Source organism: Diachasma alloeum, unplaced genomic scaffold, assembly GCF_001412515.2.
Source record: "Diachasma alloeum isolate Michigan unplaced genomic scaffold, Dall2.0 Dall_scaffold_00495, whole genome shotgun sequence".
Taxonomy (NCBI): domain Eukaryota; kingdom Metazoa; phylum Arthropoda; class Insecta; order Hymenoptera; family Braconidae; genus Diachasma; species Diachasma alloeum.
Genome location: NW_021680628.1, coordinates 158,497 through 168,110, shown reverse-complemented (window position 1 = coordinate 168,110; position 9,614 = coordinate 158,497). Strand labels below are relative to the sequence as shown.

At 42.3% G+C, this 9,614-nt stretch overlaps 1 protein-coding gene across 1 annotated transcript; it reads left to right on the top strand.

The window, feature by feature from the left end:
* The first annotated feature begins 7,164 nt into the window (after nucleotides 1–7,164).
* LOC107042662 lies at nucleotides 7,165–9,295 on the top strand. The gene is made up of 4 exons (XM_015263808.1): nucleotides 7,165–7,315; nucleotides 8,594–8,818; nucleotides 8,923–9,086; nucleotides 9,158–9,295. The coding sequence occupies exons 1-4, from the start codon at nucleotides 7,165–7,167 to the stop codon at nucleotides 9,293–9,295; spliced, it is 678 nt and encodes a 225-aa protein (XP_015119294.1).
* Nucleotides 9,296–9,614: the final 319 nt, after the last annotated feature.

Genomic DNA, 9,614 nt, shown 5'->3' with positions numbered 1-9,614 from the left:
ATCTACGTCCGGAACTACGGGGGCATAATAAAAGGCTGAGGGAAGTTCTGCTGCGCCTGAAGGAATCGAACCTGAGACTTCAACCTGATGAATGCAATTTCTCGAGGAGAGGAGTTGTGTATTTGGGACACACTAAGGAGATGATTCAGAAAAATGAGGAGATTCTGATGAAGTCCTTAAGGGACAAGGATTACGAGGTGCTAACAATAACGGATAAAATAGACCTCGATGAACATCTCATGATACTAGAAGCAATCTACACTAGAGTAATGAGGGATACTGCGAAGATCAGGAAGCTACTAACAGATGCTAAAGGGGGCGATATTGAATACGGGAGTCTTCACAGAGACAGGCTTAGTCACCCTTCTCAAAACAGCAAAGTTACCGAAGGGTTTAAGTTTCCCTTTGAGCTCGAAGTAGGCGGAATATATCTAATACAGGAGGTATCCACCGTCAATGTACATGCAATCGAATTTAAAATTATCACCTTGGTGGAAATACCGCTAGTCAAATTCCAAGCGTTCGATGTTTTGCTGACGCATAGAATTCCTGTGCGAACAACGAACGGGTATCATTCATACCTGGAGGCGAAGAACGAGCTTCTGGTGATACACGGGGCGACACAACAGTTGATGCCAATGACCGCTGGACAATTGAATCACTGCAAGACCATTCGGGGACAATACTTATGCACCGAATCACTTCCAGTTCAAAAAGTACAAGATACGAGTCCATGTGAGGTGCAAATGTACATGAGTCCTGAGAAGATGCCTGCTACATGTTTCGTGAAATACCTGCAGATTGAGGGCTCACCCTCATAAAAATGAGAAAGGACAACGCATGGTTCTACGTGACCCCAGAACCTGAGGGAGCAGTAGTCACCTGTGGTGACAAGAAAGTACGGGATATCCTGGAGGACTCAGGAATTCTCGCGAGTCGAGGACTTCTGTGAGATAGTAGCAACTGACTTCACTATTAGAGGCAGCAAATTACACGAAGTAACATTCAATGCTCATGTTCACCCAAAATTGACCCGACAAAAATGTTGTCGGGAACATGAAGGAGCTAGAAGGGCTTCACGTGTAACTGACAGCTGAGAAGGAGCACCTTAATCAAATCCAGAAGAAATTCGATTATCGAGAATTGCTTATGCACCCTTCGTCGATTTTCACCGGAGTGATGGTAATCCTAGCAATCATCCTAGGGCTGACCCTTTACTGCTGGTGTCGGAAACCATGGGCAGCGCCTCGGAGGGAAGCAGCGAACTTCGGAATACCATAAGAATATATGTATAGTAATGAATTGTAAACAATTGCAGAAACTAATGTCAGTTAATTATTGTGTCGATGAGATAGGATTGGAATAGAAAATTTCTAAGGGCCGTAATTTTATTCCCTGGCGGGGAGAAATGTTCTGATCCGGATAATATGAGGACACGAAAGTGGCACATAATATCCGAAACAAAACAGAGAATGAAGAAATATAAAATAATGTCGAATATTCGTGCATTAAATCCACGTATATTCGACGAATGTAGATAACTGGGATGCAGCGTCAGCACTTTGCGCCCCGACGACTGGCCTTCGCGCACGCCGGGAGACGTCACTCGATGCCTCGCAGATGTGCGACGAAGAACAATGACCTGATGCAATCGAATCCACAAGGGAATAAAAACCCATGAATTCGTTGCGTCTAGGCCAGTTATTCGACATGTCTTTAATTATCTTCTTTATACTTATACTCGCCTCATACCTCCAGTATCAGACCGAGTTCTATTTATTTAATAAATGGTTAATTGACCGTTCAAAACCGAAGCCAATAAAGAACACTATTTCTATTATCTACTCGCGTGTCATTAATCCCTATATTGAACCCATCCGCTCGGGTCCATAACATACTGTCAACAATTTCTGGAACCATCCAAGTTTCATAGAATTCACACAGTTTTCCAAACATTTCATCTCTCCAGAAATCCTCACCATGAGTTATCGGGAAATGAATATGACCCTGAGCAGTCGCTACGTACAAATTGCAATTGCACTGTTGACTGATTGCGAGGCTGCTAATGACTTCATAATATAAGTGATTATTTTTCTTCATCTGTTGTTGTTTATCCCATATATTCAATTTCTCCGTAGCCTCTTTTATGAACAAATTACCAAGACTGTAAGGACAATGGATATCGTCTCCTATAATACGATCTGGTTTTGCGGCTAAGAATGCGTTAGTTCTGTCGATAATTATATCGCAGTCTTGTAACGCACATGTGGGGATGTTCGTTAGAGACACCACCAGGACCTGAAAACATCCACTTCCGGCGACACTCCGTAACGGATCGTGAGTAGAGAGAGAGAAAAAGTAGAATTTTGTTTCCCACTCCGGTGTGGTCATTTTATTCCGATTATCCCTGGGATAATCGAGTCGTGTTTTTCCATTTAGGCGGAGTTATTTTTCGTTGCTTCGCGCTTCTGTTTAGTAATTTTGCGGTTTCGTTTCGTTTTTGACTAATTAAGATCTGAAAATTGCGCGTTTTCGAGGGCCCATAGGGTTATCGTGAAGAAGGGCCAAATTTTAGAGTCATCCGATAATTTTTATGGGAACCACCCTATTGTTAATCTTAGGGGAAATCATGTAGGTCCGGTTGACATACCGGCGCTTCAAATTATGATGGATTTTACGGTGGTTAACTGGTTAAATTTCAGTTTTTCGGTGGAAGGTCACGTGGAACAAGTGCAACCCTTGTATCTCGTGAACTGCCAGGTTGCATCAAGATTTTTGGAAATTTGGGAAAATTAGTTAAGAGTATCGATCTTTTAACCCCGTAAATCCAGGAGAACAGACCCGTAGGAAGCGCCAAAAATCCACGGTAATTTTCCGAACGTCCACCAGTTCGGCCCAGATTAATCATTAGTCTATTTTTATAAAGTTACGTATAAAATAATTAGATTGAGTATTTTTCGCGTTTGAATTCCCCGAAAGCATTCGATGGCGCCATCAAACCCCCTGCTTGATGTGCTAAAATCTCCGTCAATCAGAGCCCGCCTCTGCTGGCCGGAATTTGCGCTGCGGTTAGTGCCCGTGATACTGACCCAGGGCAGATAGTTCCGCGTTGACCGTCCCAATCAACTAGTCGCGTGTGAATTTTCGTGTGCCCCCATTACGCAACTGCGCACTTGGATTATTGCGAAGTTATCCTGTAGCTGTAAGGATCCAGGATGGTCCGAAAAGGGAAGAGGACCCTCAAAAACCGAAAAGCCGTGCGTTTTCTTGTATTTTTCCCCTAATTTCGAGCCATTTTTGAATGGCGTCGTTTCCCCTTTATGGCGGTATCCTTCGCGTGGCCCTCAGCCACGTGCAGTGGTTGATTACCCCCCCTTGATTCATATTTGTTGGTCCGAATGTGGCACTTTTTTGGGCATTATCCCTTACCCCGGATATTTATCCGCGGGCCCTTCTGATTTTTGGATCGGATACTCCACCCAAATCGGTTCGGTACCGAGTTCTCACCCCCTCCGGTTTATGCCAATCATCTTTTGAGATGATTTTTGGGTTCAGCGAGTGTGTTTGTTCGGTAGTGGAATTCTTGCATCTTTTCCCAGTCGAAATCGAACGATTTTCGACGTGGGTTATTTGCTTCTCCCTCGCTCCTATGGCGAGGAGTAGCCCTATTTTTCTTACGTATAAATTGCGTAGAGTTTTTCTCCTCGCGGTAACCCCCTAACGCGGCGACAAGTGGTGACTATCGCTTTCCGTAAGCGTGTTCCCCCGTTTAAATTTCCCTCCGGATATAACTCAATCTGGAGTGGCTCCCAATGATCCCAAAATTATAATTTTGGTTTCGTGAGCTTCGCTAGACCTTCCCGAGCAAGTTGGCTATGGGTTTTTGAAAATTTACTCTACCGAATTTCCGCTACGGCGAGTTTAGTTTTAGGGAGTTTTTAGTTTCCCGCAATACGCTATACGTATATCGCTGGGTTTAGATTTTTCTCTCTCTCACTCTCACAGGGATTCGCATACCTTTCCCTTCAATTCTCGACATTCTCGAGTATTTCGGGATTAATCGATAATTTTTCGTACACATTGTGGTATGAGGAATTTGATGACCTCACTGGTGGTCGAATTAATCGACCAAATATTACTTTTGCATTATATAGGAGAATTCAAATAATTATTTCCAATTTAATTTTTTTTCATTATTGCTATTTAATCAATATTGTTAAGCATCTTTTTTTGTGAGATCAATGCGAAAAGAAAACCATGTAAATTAATAATTTTTCAACTTTCAATAGTGAAACACGTAAGGACAATGTCGATTTCTCCCTTTCGTTGTAGTTTTGACCACCCAATACCCGTCTCCACCTGAAATCCACCCCTCTCCACAACCTAGCACACTGAGCGAACCCAGGACCGTTACCTTTCTCCAGAAATCTAGTTTTTCTCCCCTTTTGAGTAAATTTTTGAGGTTTTGGGATTAGTTAAAATTAATTTGGTATATTCCTTCGGTTTGGTAGTCCCGGCTAAAAATTACCTGGCGCCCATAGATTTTTGCATTTTTGAGTTTAACTAGATGAAGGGGAAAAAGGGCGAAGGTAATAGGCATTTTTAACCCCCATACGAAAATGTCACGTTACAGTCTTGTACACGTAGAGGTTTTTTGATGTCTGCATTGATACAAAGCACCTACGATTCAGCTCGCTTTGAAGGTGGGTAAAGGATATCTTTTACTGTCGCTGCCCTTGGCGTATTTTGTCTTATACGACATATACGTCCAAACTGGTGGCTGAAAAGGATCTTCTTCACATACATATTCTAGTTAGGATCAAGCGATCGCGATTTTGTTCAATATTTTCACGATCGTTCTGCCAATCACGAAGAACGGAGTAATGGTTGTCCAAAGGTTCTGCATACATCTCTGGTGTCATATCTGGCTTTTCACAATTGCGGCCATAATCGGAGGGCCCTCTGGTTGAGTTGGTTTCATCAGAAAGTAATGGGGGCCTTTTCTTCTTTTTCACGAATTTTGTGTTGTAGACATTCTTTCTCTGCTTCTGCCACTCCATATTTATAAGCTGTTGAGGACGTATTTTATTCAATCCTTCGTGAAGAGAACTTCCAAGATCCTGACTGTTGAACTAAATGGCCGCCATTGCAATGCGAGCCGGATACATGAGTTTTAATTGAACATTCACACCCTTGTGGTAAACATTCTTTGCCAAAACTGAGTTGAACTAATGGGCGAGATTCGCCGTGGCTCCTGCTAACACATCTTCAGCTGCGAGAGCCCATGTATTCATGATTGCTTGCAACTTATCATATAATCGATTCTCACGCAAAGCTGGAATCAAATTGATCTCATTGTCTTTATTATTACCGTCACAGAAATATTCTGCATACTCCCGATGAGATCCAAAAACATGGCTCAGAATATTTTTCATGTCCTTTCTCAGATTTGATATTTTCGTAGGGGTTGTCATCTCTTCCTCACCCCTCCAAAAGTTGGCAGCACTCATGCTACCGCCATGCAAATTGATTGAATTTTTCCAAAAACAATTTTTTTCAGATTTTTAGCTTCATCCGAAAGTCCAGTTTTGAATTGTGCTATCACTTTTCGCATTTCTCGCACTCGACATCATTGTAGATGACAGCGACATTCCCCCTTGAATACCATACAAAGTCCAGAATATGGGTCAGCATCTCTCACTTTCTTGATTACGCTGCTGTCACCGTCTCCAATGAGCTTGTTATAAATCAGAACAAGCTGCTCCAAGCTCTGTGTAAATCCTTGAACAGTAAGACACTGGAAGAAGATGTCGAAATCAAGGACCTCGAGGAGACAGCAACGAAGGAAGNCGTTGTAGTTTTGACCACCCAATACCCGTCTCCACCTGAAATCCACCCCTCTCCACAACCTAGCACACTGAGCGAACCCAGGACCGTTACCTTTCTCCAGAAATCTAGTTTTTCTCCCCTTTTGAGTAAATTTTTGAGGTTTTGGGATTAGTTAAAATTAATTTGGTATATTCCTTCGGTTTGGTAGTCCCGGCTAAAAATTACCTGGCGCCCATAGATTTTTGCATTTTTGAGTTTAACTAGATGAAGGGGAAAAAGGGCGAAGGTAATAGGCATTTTTAACCCCCATACGAAAATGTCACGTTACAGTCTTGTACACGTAGAGGTTTTTTGATGTCTGCATTGATACAAAGCACCTACGATTCAGCTCGCTTTGAAGGTGGGTAAAGGATATCTTTTACTGTCGCTGCCCTTGGCGTATTTTGTCTTATACGACATATACGTCCAAACTGGTGGCTGAAAAGGATCTTCTTCACATACATATTCTAGTTAGGATCAAGCGATCGCGATTTTGTTCAATATTTTCACGATCGTTCTGCCAATCACGAAGAACGGAGTAATGGTTGTCCAAAGGTTCTGCATACATCTCTGGTGTCATATCTGGCTTTTCACAATTGCGGCCATAATCGGAGGGCCCTCTGGTTGAGTTGGTTTCATCAGAAAGTAATGGGGGCCTTTTCTTCTTTTTCACGAATTTTGTGTTGTAGACATTCTTTCTCTGCTTCTGCCACTCCATATTTATAAGCTGTTGAGGACGTATTTTATTCAATCCTTCGTGAAGAGAACTTCCAAGATCCTGACTGTTGAACTAAATGGCCGCCATTGCAATGCGAGCCGGATACATGAGTTTTAATTGAACATTCACACCCTTGTGGTAAACATTCTTTGCCAAAACTGAGTTGAACTAATGGGCGAGATTCGCCGTGGCTCCTGCTAACACATCTTCAGCTGCGAGAGCCCATGTATTCATGATTGCTTGCAACTTATCATATAATCGATTCTCACGCAAAGCTGGAATCAAATTGATCTCATTGTCTTTATTATTACCGTCACAGAAATATTCTGCATACTCCCGATGAGATCCAAAAACATGGCTCAGAATATTTTTCATGTCCTTTCTCAGATTTGATATTTTCGTAGGGGTTGTCATCTCTTCCTCACCCCTCCAAAAGTTGGCAGCACTCATGCTACCGCCATGCAAATTGATTGAATTTTTCCAAAAACAATTTTTTTCAGATTTTTAGCTTCATCCGAAAGTCCAGTTTTGAATTGTGCTATCACTTTTCGCATTTCTCGCACTCGACATCATTGTAGATGACAGCGACATTCCCCCTTGAATACCATACAAAGTCCAGAATATGGGTCAGCATCTCTCACTTTCTTGATTACGCTGCTGTCACCGTCTCCAATGAGCTTGTTATAAATCAGAACAAGCTGCTCCAAGCTCTGTGTAAATCCTTGAACAGTAAGACACTGGAAGAAGATGTCGAAATCAAGGACCTCGAGGAGACAGCAACGAAGGAAGAAATCTTTCGAAGAAATCTTTGCAGAAGGCTGCCGGAGAAAGTTGCGAAATTTCGCTAAATGCGATCAAGTCACTGCGGAAAGCATACGGAGGTACCCAGACGGCCTGGGTGAGACTGCCAGTCGCGACGACGAAGAAAATTGTCGAAGAATTCGGCAAGATCAAGATCGGGTGGATAAATTGCCGGGTCAGAAGAGTGGAGAGACCCCTGAAGTGCTTCAAGTGCTGGGACTTCGGGCATCTTGCCAATAAGTGAAAAAGCTTGGTTGACCGCTCCAAAAACTGTATCAAATGCGGTGAGGATGGTCATCTCGTCGTAAAATGCGAGAAAGATGCCAAATGCGTCCTCTGCGTCGCAAAGGGTCGCATGGACAATAGTGCTCATATTGCTGGCAGCGGTAGATGCCCAGCATACAAGGAGGCACTTCAGGCGTTGACCAAAAATCGACGATGAGAATACTTCAGCTTAACCTCAACCACTGCGAGGCTGCACACGACCTACTTACACAGTCGGTACGGGAGCTGAAGCCCGATCTACGGAAGCCCCTAGGGGACACAGACACACTGACCGACTCTGTATGCATGTATTCGTGAATTCACAGGCCGACATACACTGTCTGTCTGTTTTTTGAGGAGGGTCGACGCCATCTACCAGAAGTGATGAGTGATTTCTGTCAGCATTTCAATGTGTAATAAAATTGTATTAAATCAGTATGGCTATGAATAATAGTGTAGTAAACAAAATGAATAAAGAGGTAAGTACTTCATGAGTACCATTCCAAACTTTCTTTCGTATTTCCACTTAATTGAACCAGATGTTAATCAAATGACCTCAGTTTCCAATCTTAAGACATTGACACTCATTTTCAATAATTCAAGGGGTTTTTCAATTATTTTCAATAATTAAAAAACTCCTTGAACAATCACGGACAACAATTGTCCACAGAGTGGAGGACGTGCTCTTGACACGAGCACCCAGGAATGCCCATTCCTGGCATTTAACATTGACCTGCACCCCATACCTAACCTCTCCAGACCAAAAACACATCAAAAATCCCGTGACAAATATCCTTTTATCCAGTTAAAAACTCATAACTAGAGTGTTGAACCACCCACGCACCAACTCTCAAGTCCTTCCGTCTCTCAGCTTCGATGCAACCTCTCGGAGTCCACCGACATTGTATTATTTATGTTTCTGTTGCACTGGAAACTTTTCAGGAAAAGTATCCACCATAGGTGTTCGATATCAGAATGATCTCTGTAAGTTCGAGTTAAAAGAGGACAGGATCCTTCTCAGCAGACAATTATGCCGGATGTTTGCATTCAAAAGTCATGTGGCATTATTCTACAGAAAGGATGGAGATATCTATTCAGTTGAAGTTGATGAAAATGATAACTTTATCATCAATGCTGGCATCACAGAAGTGGAAGTCCAAACTTTCAGTAATTTTCAAGCAATTTTTACATTTATATAAAACATTTATCATTCATATTTTACAAGTCATTCATTATTGGACTGATCTAAATATATGGACTATTGCGTGTAGAAAACCCACCAGGAGTCAATCAATCAGAAACAAAAGCAAAACGAGTCAAGGAGATCATGGAAACCATTCGTAAATCCAAGAGTCTTTCATCTGATGGAGACCCCATCAAATCGCTCACAGCATCACAGTTAAAAGGTTCAAAATCTTCCACCAAGGTACAAAAGGTATGATTTTTTTTGTTACTCTACTGTTTAAAATAAACTTTGCATTTTTGGATAATAAGAAAAAATTTCAGGAGAAGAAGCCTTTGACTTCGAAGATTCAGTTTGGATGGCTACACAAGCCAGCAAAGGCCGCGAAGTTTTGTCAGATGAAAGGTGTCTTCGGTGGTGTAAGATCAGTGACCTTAGGCCAACACATTTACAGAGGGTGACACCGATTCTCTCATCAAAAATTCAACCCTTGAGATTGGCTCTTTACAAGGAGAAATGATCACCTCTTTTGACACAAAAGAAGGACAAAAGGGTCACTTTTGGGCGTGGCATCGATCCCAGAGAAAAATCCCGAGTCGTTTTGCAATCTACCTTTTCACTACAGCGAAAAGCGAACCCACCCCAGAAGTCCAGAACATCTCCTCAGGCAACAAACGATCTCATGAGTCAACTTATGTGTTGACTCCTGAAAATCATCTGGTCACGAAGAAGCTCAGAAATTCGATTGATTTATTGGTAGGTTCGGGCATCGATGGACTC